Source organism: Cibotium barometz, chromosome 4 (genome assembly GCF_041138505.1).
Source record: "Cibotium barometz isolate CiBa-2024 chromosome 4, ASM4113850v1, whole genome shotgun sequence".
Lineage (NCBI taxonomy): Eukaryota > Viridiplantae > Streptophyta > Polypodiopsida > Cyatheales > Cibotiaceae > Cibotium > Cibotium barometz.
The window spans coordinates 49396492-49408661 of record NC_141049.1 but is presented as its reverse complement, the minus strand read 5'-3'; the positions used below and the strand labels follow the sequence as shown (position 1 = coordinate 49408661).

At 47.6% G+C, this 12170-nt stretch overlaps 1 protein-coding gene across 6 annotated transcripts in view; it reads right to left on the bottom strand.

Annotated features, from left to right (window-relative positions):
• The window catches only part of LOC147639354 (uncharacterized), a 29447-nt gene extending 17510 nt beyond the window's left edge, over positions 1-11937 (bottom strand). The window contains exons 1-4 of one of the 6 annotated variants that reach the window (XM_086790421.1): positions 10574-10827; positions 10146-10477; positions 9933-10062; positions 9650-9826 (exon numbers count right to left, since the gene is read on the bottom strand). In XM_086790421.1, coding sequence (XP_086646547.1) covers positions 9650-9826; positions 9933-9989 — 234 coding nt within the window. In that variant the 5' untranslated portion in view covers positions 9990-10062; positions 10146-10477; positions 10574-10827. The other 5 variants (XM_086790412.1, XM_086790407.1, XM_086790435.1 and 2 more) reach the window with 5 other exon arrangements.
• Between the last annotated feature and the right edge of the window lie 233 nt (positions 11938-12170).

Sequence of the window (12170 nt, the reverse complement as noted above, 5' to 3'; positions counted from 1 at the left end):
ATGATCTCAACCTTTGAGAGGCTGGGTCTCCATGCTGCAAATGGGGTGAATTCTTGAACATAAGCTGTCCATCCTCTCCCTCTTTAAGGTCACCCTTGCGGATAAGATAAGAGAGTGCCAGCTCCCTTGGCTTCTTGCCCACTTCTCGAGCCATAGACTCAGAAGTCATGTCCACCATAGCATCAGCTTTCTTGACTGCAAGAGCCTCTTCATATGCTCCAACTCAGCCCTCAATGCATTGGGCTCTTCCTCGTGCATGGGTTTTTTACCACGTGATGGCTGTCCCATGTATGCACTGTCATAGACTCTCTCAAGAGGCTTATGCCTTCCATGCAATGCACCAGAATCCTGTGAAGCACTTCATTGGCCCCTCAAATTCGGCACTTCCAATGGGTTGCCCTGGCTGTCCATTGAATTAAGTGTTCGTGCTTGCTTCTGATCTCAAAACTCCGTCTCCTCTTGAGAAAGAGAGACGACCGAGCTTTGATACCAATGTGACCGCTCCCTACAGGAGGCCTACAAATCGGAAAACAATATACACATATTTAGAACACTTAATTTAACTGTTATTAAACAATGGAAACAACATCAGCAACACAAATACTGGAACTTAAAGCATTCTCTGAATTTAAATTTGCAAATTTCAAATTTATTCAAATGAGAAAAGTATGAGAGCACCTGGTGCGGTGAGTACAATCCAGATACAACCGGTACAATTTATAGCAGGTACAATCCAGCACATCAAGAACTTCACATGTGTGCAGGTACAACAGGTACTGTTTGTACAGTTGGTACAATGAATTCCGCAGGCAGGTATAGTCAGGTACAACGGGTACGTGTGGACAGCCAGCAGGTACACGTGGGCAGCCAGCAGGTACACAAGTAGGTACAGGCGTGGGCAGTCCTGCAGGTAGGTAGAGCAACAGGTTCAGGCGTGAACAGCCTGCAGGCGGGTACGAGGCAGGTACTGGCATGGGCAGCAGGTGAGTACCAGGCAGGTAGAGGCGTGGGCAGCAGGCGGGTACCAGGCAGGCAGGTACACAGCTCAATAGGCGGGTACAGCCAGCAGCAAGGAGGTGGGTACAGAAGTTAACCACAGTTTATGGATTTTACAATACTTACCACCTGTTCACACGCCACACCACCAAGTCAGCAAACAGCATTCCACAGTACACTGGGGGCGTCCCCGTCCAGTGTACTGGCACGACATAACAAGCAGACACGCAAACAAGTCATGCAAAAACAAATTTATGCATGCAAGCATAAATGCATGTGGACAAATAGTGGACGAAATCTCCCTTTCATGAAACTTGTACAAGAGGTTCCTGTCGGGCACAAAACTGGTGCGACATATAAATAAATATGTCCTGGTCTTCCTATGGAGTGATAGTCCCATAGGTAAGACACCATCCTGGCTAAACACAGGTGGCACCAATAGGCTCCCGTCCATACAGCACGAAGCAAATCACACACGGGTGACACGAAACTGGTTCCTGTCCATGTGACGCAACACTGGTCACACACGGGTGGCACTGATCTGGCTCCCGTCCATGTGACACCATAAAACTGGCCCTTTCACATGGGACACTGGCCCGGCCCCATGTGAACATGGCACAAATCTGGCCACTCTATGGAGTGACAGTCCCATAGAAGTGGCTCCAGAAATGGAGATGGACCAAATGGTGATAGAGGAACTCTTTCTTGAAGACTTCTTCGAATTGTGCCCAAGTCGTTGGTTTAGGGTTGAGTTCTTTCCACTAAAGCAGAGCTTTGCCTGAGAGGGAACCTGCTGCTAATTGGATCTTTTTGCCATCGTCATATGGATGAAACTGAAAATGGACTTGCCACTTAAGTAGCCAAGTGTCCACTATCTCTTTGGTACACTGCTTTTGCTCGTCCCCAAACTATTCCGGAGTAATATTGGGGCCTAAAGCAGATGCCAAAGTATCCATACCCGAAAGAGTAGATAGGATAGTGGTCAACAAAGAGATGGAGTTCTGTAAAGCCTGCATCTGCGCGGCGATTTGTGCTTGACATTCCGAGAAATAAGCTTCGAGAGCAACTTTCAACTCTTGGAAATCTGATTTTGAAACAAAATCGTCAAAAAGATCGCCATCGGTGACTTCCGTAGATAGCCGGCAAGTCTTCACATTCGAGAATGGGCTCCAACTCGGATTCTTGGGTCGACATCTTGAAGAGAGCAAGGTGAGAGAAAAGTTTGATCTTGCACAATAAGAGTGCTAGAGAGCTTGAGAGCTTGAGAGATGTGTGGCAAGAAGCCCACTTAAGGGGAATTTATAGGCTTCCCCAAAATCTAACTTAGCCTTTGCTAATGTGTTTTTTTTTTGTTATATATATATATATATATATTATTTTTATTTTTTTCCTGGTTTTCTTTTTATTTTTTTACACTTAACAAAGCAACAAAGCAAACAACCCATACAAGACCACACCTTCATCACGGGTTCCGACGATGCAAAAGTAACATGCTGAACTTGAAAAAACAGCACTATACACAAAAAAACAGCAATCTTCTCGAACTCATACCTTTTCTTAGACCTCATCTTCTCTACATACCGACTTGCTCGTTCTCGAGGCTTGCTCTGATACCACTGTCAAATCCCCGTAGGATCACCTCGTAGAACGCTCCTGATACAAGACTCGAAACTTGCAAACAAACCAAACAAACGTGAAGGGGGTGCAGGCTTGACTCACCTCCCAACCTTGACAGCTGTGGGCAAGCCCACAAGTCTTGGCTATCCCCACCGAGCCACAAGCTGAGCTAACTAGATGGACGTACCAACCAATCTCTACCTTGTGACGTCCCATACCGTCACGAAGCTACCCTCGCAGGCCTCGAGACCATAGTGACAGGGGGATGGAGGGACGCCCACGTGGGACGTGGGAACGCCATCCCGAGCAGAGAGACCTGCACACCGGGCTAGGGACGGCCAGGGGGACGAGACGGAGGGGACGTTAGCAGGGGACGGGCGTTCCCCCCTTTGGGAACGGGGAGACGTCTGCAGGGGACGGGGACGGCTGCAACACCTAAATCTTCAGGCATTTTTTCAAATAAACAGCTACTAGCCGTTAACACTGGCCATTTGAGAGAGAGAAGAGAGAGCAACACAACTATATAATGGGCTTGGATCCACTCCTCTTTTACTCAAGCCTTCCAAGACTTGAGTTCCTCTCCACGATCTCCCTCTCCTACTCTAGCTTTCCTCTCCACTATCTCCCTCTCCTACTCCACGGTCCATCACCTTCCTCTCCACCCTCTCCTACTCACTACACCGTCCCCACCCCCCCGTCCCCGTTCCCTACCTTTAGCCGTCCCCGTCCCCGTACCCGTTCCTGTCCCCCGTCCCCGTCCCCGTCCCCGTCCCCGTCCCTTGGTAACTATGCTCGAGACTGTTGCCGGCCTCGGCTGCATAAAGCAGGTGCACGTCTACACTAGATCCAGGCTCCTGACCATAGAGTTGTCACAAAGACACGCGAGACTATGAGCTAATGACTAACCTTGGCCACCCTTTTATAGGCTCTTGCCCGGTCATCGGGCGTCCACACCCGCCCGTCCATACTTGGGTGCCCGCCCGTTAGTCTATCCCTAACTCAGCTCACTAATTAGCCTGCCTAGCTCCAAGCTTTCCCAAACCTCGAAGCTAGTCGTGTGCGTGTAGCACACGGTAGATACACATTGTGCACATGTAGTCCTAAAGTTGCTGGGGTGGTCTAGCACGTCTCCCGCTTTGTCGAGAGGCATGATGGTGTGCATAGTCCATTCAGCTGGTAGGCCCTCCACTAGTGCCCTATCAAAGAGGTGAGCAACAAAGGGTGCCAATGTGTCAACTGCATAAATAAGATGCTCAGTCTATATACCTGTGTGGTCAGCCGATCTCCCATGCTGTAACCAGCGTATAGCTCTCTCTACCATCGAGGCGGTAAAGAAAGTAGAGGTGGTGGTAGCGCGGGACTGCTGTGGCTGTGGTATGGGCGGTTGCTGAGGGATATGGTAGAGGCTCTTTGCATATGTGTGCCATGTGTGTGGATCCTCAATCGGGGTACGACGGTGAGGCTCTCTCATCCTGCGCCATGCAGTGGCTGTATCTCTGCTCATGAGAAGGTGGTACATATCCCAGTATTGTGCCTCCTCATATGCACGCCTCTTACGGCGTGAGAGGGTCTGTATCTGTCGGCTCGCCTATCTCTGTGTGATGGTCCCCAGTGCTCTCTAGGCACGGAGGTGTCTGTATAGCTCTCTGCACTCATCATCATACCACCGATTCTCGGGTATGCTCCCCGATCTATCTGTGTGTGCAATGTGTATGGTCGGGGAAGCTGCGGGTGGCGGCCGTATGTAGTATAGACGACATTTGAGTGGTGAGTGTGTCTAGGGGTGACAGGGGATCCATTCGGAGTAGCCCATCATATACATGATGCTCATATATGTATGTCAGGTCATGGGTGAAGTAGAAAGTGGTATGCGATGCCTGTGTGGGCTGTGTGGGTGCTGGTGTGGAGCTCGCCAATGACAGCAAGAGGTACGTGTGATCCACACCAATAGGACAGGGGGGGATGGTGAAAGATGTCACTGCCTGTGTGGTCTCCATGGACCCCATGATGTAGTCCATTGTGCTACCTCCCCCTGACCGTGGAAAGCATGTCAGTGCTCCTGAATCCTCCCACTGTCTCATCCCGTTATAAATAACGAGATGGTGTCGGGCTCCCAACTCAAATAGGTGATGACCATATCTGGTGTTATCCGGCCCCATGTCCTCTGACACCCTGCAAGCTCCCGTGTCCTCCACCTCTAGTGTGTGCATCACCTCGGGGAGCTCGAAATCATAAATGTCGCACTGTCAGCTCTGTGTCCATGCATTGAAGTCCCCCATAAGGAGGACTTCCCCCAGGTTGGAGTAGTGTATGATCTCATCTGAAAGGGCTGCATACGGTGACTCTCCTAATGGCCCTGTGTCCTCCTCCTCTGCTATCATGGCATATCTCGATCCTCTAGGAGAGAAGTAGCATAGAGCAATGTATAACACCTTATCTGCCGAGAGCTGCAGTTTGATCCACATGTATCTAGCCTCCTGATCACGTTCTACCACCCGTAGGCGCCCATGTAGCTCTCGCCTGACGAGTACCGCTATACCTCGAGATCCTCTCGATGTGCTCTGCCATGTGGTCCCCCTGTGTGTAGACTCCCACTGATAACCCTCTACTTTGGGTAGCCCCCTCTCTGGGCTCTGGTGTGTCTCTGTAAGTAGTATGATGTCCCGTCCCTCCATGACCTCCTCTATCCTCCCAGGATGTGTCCAAAGTGCTCCATTGCAGTTCCAAACTGCTATGTGTATCTGTGAATCTAGATCCTCCATAGTCGATGTCCCATAGGCCGCCTGGCGCTAATCGGTGGCCTTGCCATTGATGATGACACGACCATCGCGATAGAATGCTCTCTTTCCGGGCCTATAGGACTCTCGGCATACATGTTTTCTTGTGTTCTATCTGCATCCTCGTAAGGTCATCATCTAAATAGATGGGATCTCCCTTTAATCCTCGTAGAATCACCCTCTTCCTCACGAAGGTGGCCCTCTCTATCTCCCCTACAAACTATAGGATGAAGGCTCGCTTGCATGTTGAGTCTTTCCCGGCTCTCCATGCTTTGGTGAAGGGGGGAGGGTCCTCTTTCCTGTAGCCGAGCTTCGTGCATAGACGCTGTCCATCTTTCTCGGGAGTGGAGTCGGGTGTCTCGGTTATACCTGTGGCTCGAAGGTTGAGGCGGCGGGCCTGCCTCATCTTCTCCTCTTCAATGGTGGTGTGAATGATTTGGTGTTCTTCCCTTTGAGTCTCCTCCCTCACCTCTTTACGGATGTTCTTCTTCACCACTTCAACCCATCCTAATTGCTTGGCTTTGAGTTTCCCCTCCATGTCTTTTGTGATCTCCTTGGAGATCTCTTCTTTGATGGCTAAGAGTGTTGCCATTGATCTCCCCTTCTTCCTTCTCGGTGTTCTTGACAGCTACCAGTTCCACTTTCAATGCACTCACCTCCTCCTTGAGTGCCATGTTCTCTTGTTCAAGTTCCGTGACCCGTACTTTGAGGGCCATGATGTGCTTGTGTAACTTGTTCTCCACCTCATTGAGGTTGGAATCAGATGTCTTCTTGTTTTCCTTGATTAGTGCCTTCATTGCCGTCTCGAGGGCCTCAAGCTTCTCTTGGAGACTCGGAGCCATTCTTCGAGATTACTCTGCAGTGCTTCCCACCGGCAGGCAGAGAGGAGCGAGAGAGGGATCGTAGTAGAGAGAGAGAAAGAGTATTTCTGGCATCGGAAGCAAGCCAGCACAATGCGAGCACAGCAATTCCAAACGGAGCACAGGGGGCGTGCAGCGCAAGCAGGGCAGTTCGGGTGGGGATAGGCGTAGCACAACGTGGACAGGGCAACGCTAGGTGCAGCACAGCCAGGGTGCGCAGCACGAGCAGGGCAAGACCACTAGCGTGTAGCGTGAGCAGGGAGAGCTTGCGCGGCGTCACGTCATGGACCAGACGGCTTTCGTGAGCCGGGCAAGACCACCAATGCGTAGCACGAGCAGGGAGAGCTTGCGCGACATCACGCCATGGACTAGACGGCTTTTCGCGAGCAAGGTAGAACCACCAGTGCATAGCGCGAGCAGCGAGCAAGGCATAACCACCAACGCGTAGCGCAAGCAGCGAGCAAGGTAGGACCACTAGTGCGAGCACGGCACGACCACCAGCGAGACAGAGAGAGAGAGAGAGAGAGAGAGAGAGAGAGAGAGTTGAGCGTGTGCGGGGGGGGGGGGGGGGGGGGGGGGGGGAGAGAGAGAGAGAGAGAGAGCATGTGCCGCAGCTCCAGCCCGCCTCCTGCTGTTCAGCCCTCCGCTTTTGCACCAATAGAGAAGCGCCCAAAAGCAGCCCGCCAGCCCCTCCCAAAAAAGCATACCATTCAGATCCAGAAGGCGCCTCCCAAAAAGCATGAGATAGAAAGAGGCGCATCCTCCAAAAGTGGAGTAGCCTCCCAAATTAGCTTTTGGGCCACCAAATGTTAATTAAATCTCTTTGTCCCCTTCACACTTGGGGTTGTCCACACATGGGTTTCTTTTTTTTAACTCCAAACTCATGCCATTCACACTGTCCACCATGTCCCCGTGCACACCTGCATACTGTCCAAAGAAAAACACAGGGTCGTGACACCTGGGAATGCTTGGAACTGAACCTAACTTGGCTGAATATTGCTGAGTACCTGTATGATTTATGGGTAAATGAAGCGCTGCATTTATATGGTCCCATGCTGCTGGTCAGCCAACATAAAGCTGTAGGCCAGTTCGATATGGACAAAAATGCTAATAAAATAGCATTAAATGCTATTTAATGCTGCACATAGGAAAAAAGATGATATTTAATGCTGCCCGACTATTGTGGTGCAATCCAACTACCTGTTGGTCTTCAACAAACCTGGCCAACTAGAGCTTGCTCACCATGGATGCTGTCGGCCTGCTGTATATGCTGGCCAACTGGGGTAAGGTACTTCCACAAGCCAGTCAGCTATCCCCTAATGCTGTCCACGGCTGTGACCAACCCCTGGACAAGCTCCTAAGGCCATGGGCTGGCCCATAACTAATACTAAGGTTGACACTACATGCACTATCTAATAAATTCTCCAAGTCGGTTAAGAGGACTGACACATGCAGACTCTCTATGGCTCTGGAGACTGACCTACGTAGCTCGTGCCTCACATGTCCCGAACTGGGGCCACGGCATACGACAAAATATTCCTAAAAAGGTAAATCCTACCGATGAATGGTGCATTGATGTAGAGCCAATGAGTCACATAGCACTCGAGTGCACGGTGCATGTGAACACCTATCGGCAGCCAGCATGGGGTCCCAGGCAATAGGTGGGACAGCACCCAAGTGAAGGCCAGCAGTGGGACATACAAAGGCAAAAGCGCAGCATTAAAAGGAAGAAAATCAAGGAATATTTGTCCAACATTCTGGTCGAGCTGGTGCTCAATGAAATATATAAGCATGAAGTCATTCTCAGCATTTCAGCAAGTAAATCGTTAGAATTCAGCAGTGGTCATGTAGATATGCCAGAGGTCACCCCTCCGGAGCTGACCAAGGGCCCAAGCCATGTACATTCATCAGTAACCTTTTGTACAATATTAAATACAGGAGAACCTAACACCGATCTCTCTCTTCTTCTCTCTCCTCTATCTTAATCATGTTTTAATGAGCATCTTGTTCTTAATCAAGCTTAGGGCTGTGGATCAGTACAACAAGGCTTCCGCGCATGCAACAAGGCAAGTAGAATAGCTGTAAGGTCGAGAGCTCTGTTCGGCTGCCCCTGCTCCTCTCACCCCCCCCCCTCGGGTCCCCTCTCTCCCTTTTTCAGCATCTTTGGTGACCCATAGATGTTATCTCCCCAAAAAACATCTATGATGAGGCTAGGCTATGACTTGATAATAAGGGACAAAATGAAGTCGCCTTAGGACTAGAACACTTTCTTGCTAGCCCAAATTTCAAAGCCTATATAAGTGGTGGTCAGGGATGCTCATAATCCCGGATGGACACCATAAGACAAGCACTTGGATCTGGCCTTGACCAAGCTCTAGCTAGGCACTCCAATAGTGAAATTTGGTAGTAAGGGAAAAGCTTGACTGTCAGTCGAGAGGCTTGAGTTGATGTGAGTTGAGCCTCAGGTTCAGGGGTTCTCCAAGAGGAAATATGGCCTTTGCCACATGATATGTATCTATGGGCAGGCTTGATGGATGAGATTGGGTACAACACCAAGGCAAGGGATGACTCACTAACCAACAGTTGCCACAAGGCCCTGCCTTCTGGATGAGGGCCCAGCTGGGGTACGTTCTTCAAGAAATGTTTAGCCCAAGGACAAGATGATTAGGGGACTCCAATGAGTGGAAAATGAAATTCAATTAATTAATGAATCTTGTTTTTGGATGGTGTAGCATTTCGTCTAAGGTATTCCGCCATCAACCAACTACGCACACTTCACATCCCCTCTCCAATCAGCGTCGATCCCCCTTTCTAGTCAGGCTTGCTATGGCGTCATCATGTTGGAGGCAAATGAGTGTAGTGTTCCATCCGTAGGCTGAAGGAGAGGAAGTATCTATGCCACCCTTACCTTGCTACGTCGTCATTGTTTCAGTGTTGGGTCTACGTGATTGAAACCCTGAACATATTGTGTGCAAAGAGAGCCACCCATTAGCCCCCTCCTTTACCACACCAGGCGAGCCTTCATGCCATTGGCACCTTGTTTTCATACGTTTGCAGAAGAAAATCAAACTAGGCATGTGCATGTGTCAAAACAAGGTACTGCGTATTGAAATTATTTTTTCTGCCGCAAAGAGGTAAACCCTCTCTTTCATCTAGGGTTCAGTTCGATGATTTTGGCAGATGTTTAATCATGGTGATTTATTTAGCAGAAGAGAATTTGATTAGCGGGTTCCTCCCTTTCCTATTACTACAAAAGCTTTCAACACATTAGTTTCTCTCCACATGAATTTTTGTCTTGCTTTTTAAAGAAACATATGGTGCAATTGACATGACATATGTAGAGAAAACATAAACCCATGTTTCAGAATTCCCAATAACTATGATCGTGCAGCTTATTACCCATCTTATATCTTCAGGTTTATACGAATCTCTCCATCTGAGGGTCTCTTTCAGCATATTCTTGGCGTTTTTCACATTCCAATTTCTGGCTCGCAAATAACGTCTCAAGCATGCATCGGAGCAATACAGCTTTTCCCAACCATTGAAAGAACCTAGTACATTTCGAAGCTCCTCCACCTGCAGTATTCATAAACGACAGGTAAAACCAGTTGTTTGAAGCCCTACAAGTTCATCTCAACCAATGAACACATTTGTCTCTCACTTGAACAAAACCTCATAATACCTTGGCAAGCTCTTCATCCAAAGTTTGATGTTTAAGAGGATCATGGCCCCAGAACATGCTGGTGGTAATCTGTGCCGCAGTGTGTCAAATAATAATAAAATAGACACAACGTTCAGATCTCCTGATTCGCCTGCAGAAACAGGAAGCAGAATTTTCAGTTCCTCATTTGAAAATCTCTGGATCCACTCACTAGCATGCAAAATACAAACTTACTTGACGACAAGAGTTGATGATAAAGCCATACAAGTCAAAATATTGCACATCAATGAAATCCTTTCACTACTACCGTCACCGAAAAAAATAGGGACGAATATTCGTCAAATGGCTATTTTTTGAGGGTCTCCAAAAAGTCATGGGCTGTTTTAGAGCAAAAAAAAATGAGTTTTTCTTAACATATTCACCCAAAATGACATTTTTGGGTAAGATTTGGCCAAAAATTCACCAAAAATGCACTAAATGTCAGGACATACAATAGAAAATTCAAAAGATTTGCCACGTTCTTCTATACTTCTTAGTTCAGACATGAATAACATTTGCCAACCTACCTCTATCTTTCTCGTGGGATTGCCCTCTTATTTTTTGCCCTGACTACTGTGTGCAAATGCCATAGTGTCTAATGATTAGTCTCAACTCACCTTCACCTCACCATGGGTATATGCTACTAACATAGCATGCAGGAGAACTATTGGAGGTGATCAATACCAGACATCGCTGCACTGCAAGTTCTCAAGACACATAAGGCCACTCTCAAATGATTCATCACTTTGCCTTCCTACCAGTCTGTTAGCTCGTCTACTTGAGCTTGTGCAAACTATGTGTTGCAACATTCAACTCATGTACATCAAAGATTAAGTTCAAAATTTATGGCATACAAGAAAACCAAATCTATATTTTGACCCTTACACACAAACAATGCTGAGGTTCTCAACCTCTCTCAGGGAGGTAAAGTTGGTCATGCTGAGAACTATCCTTAGATAACAACGCCCTCTGGTGCTATCCTTGATCGGTAATTGGCTGCATTATAATCTCTATATAAAAAGAGATGAAAAGAGATGCTGATGCCTTTTATAGCCTTACACTCTCTATGCTATGCGCATTGAAAGCATGTCCATCAATGATCTTGCCACCAAGATGAATCCCCTTTGCCTCTTTTATCCTCGTGTTATCACGTGCATGATCAAAAGGGCCTCTTTCTTTCTCTTTTGAAATCTTGGTAATAGTGTACTCTACCTTCTATCAGAAGATGAAACCTGGCTACTGCTTTAGCTAAACCATCCAGCTGTGAGAAACTGGGCTACTTTTCTGTTAAGACATCCACCTGCGGCCAAATCATCCAGCTATGGCCTGTAGCCACCGTCAAACACCATAATGACAGTTCCAAGTACCAATTATGACAGCCCTCAGATGCTGAAGATTACATTCCAAACAGTGGTCCTCAACTAGGCAAAAGAAATGGTTCAATGGAGATTCTTCTTACCAGCTGCAAATTTCTTTTCTAGAAGCCGATTATCCTAATTCTTGAACTAGACAGGCTAAGTTCCATCAATTACGTTGAAAATTTCTCAAAAGAGGCACAACACTCATTACCAGAGGAAAAATAAGTAAAAGGGGAAATTTGAACCGAATAATCAATTTCTCCACAGGAGCAGCAGGTGATTGTCCAGAAAAATGCTTGATTTGTGTGAAATTTTCCTAAAATATGCTAGAATGACACTAGAAGGTGGGTGCGAGGCCTTGCATGCAGAGATTTGAAGGATTCGCGTTAGAAGGAGGAAGTTAGGGTTCGAGAAACAGGGTTGAAGAGATGATTGTTACCAGTGAAGGCGACGGGCTTTTCGAGCTGCATCTGTGCTTTGGACGTCGTGATCAACACTAGAGACACGGAACTGTTCAAGGCTCACAGTCACGTCTGAAAGAAGAACAAGACGATGCCGTGCCTTACTATTGACTCAGAATAAGAAAGCAGGTAATTGAATGGTCATACCAATAGGGAAAAGGAAATGTTCAGAGTTTTTTTAGTTATAACAGAGGAATATATTAGAAAAAAGGTGAGGTTACAAGTCCCCATGAGGAAGGTCCATGGGGAGACCCTGAGAACTGTTAAACCCTGAAGATAATGGGATTAACTCTGAAACTTAAAAAAAAAAACTGAGACATAATCAAAACTTGATGAGCAGTTTCATGAAACAAAACTTGATGAACAGCCTGATGAAATCGGCTGAGAAGACCCAACTGAAG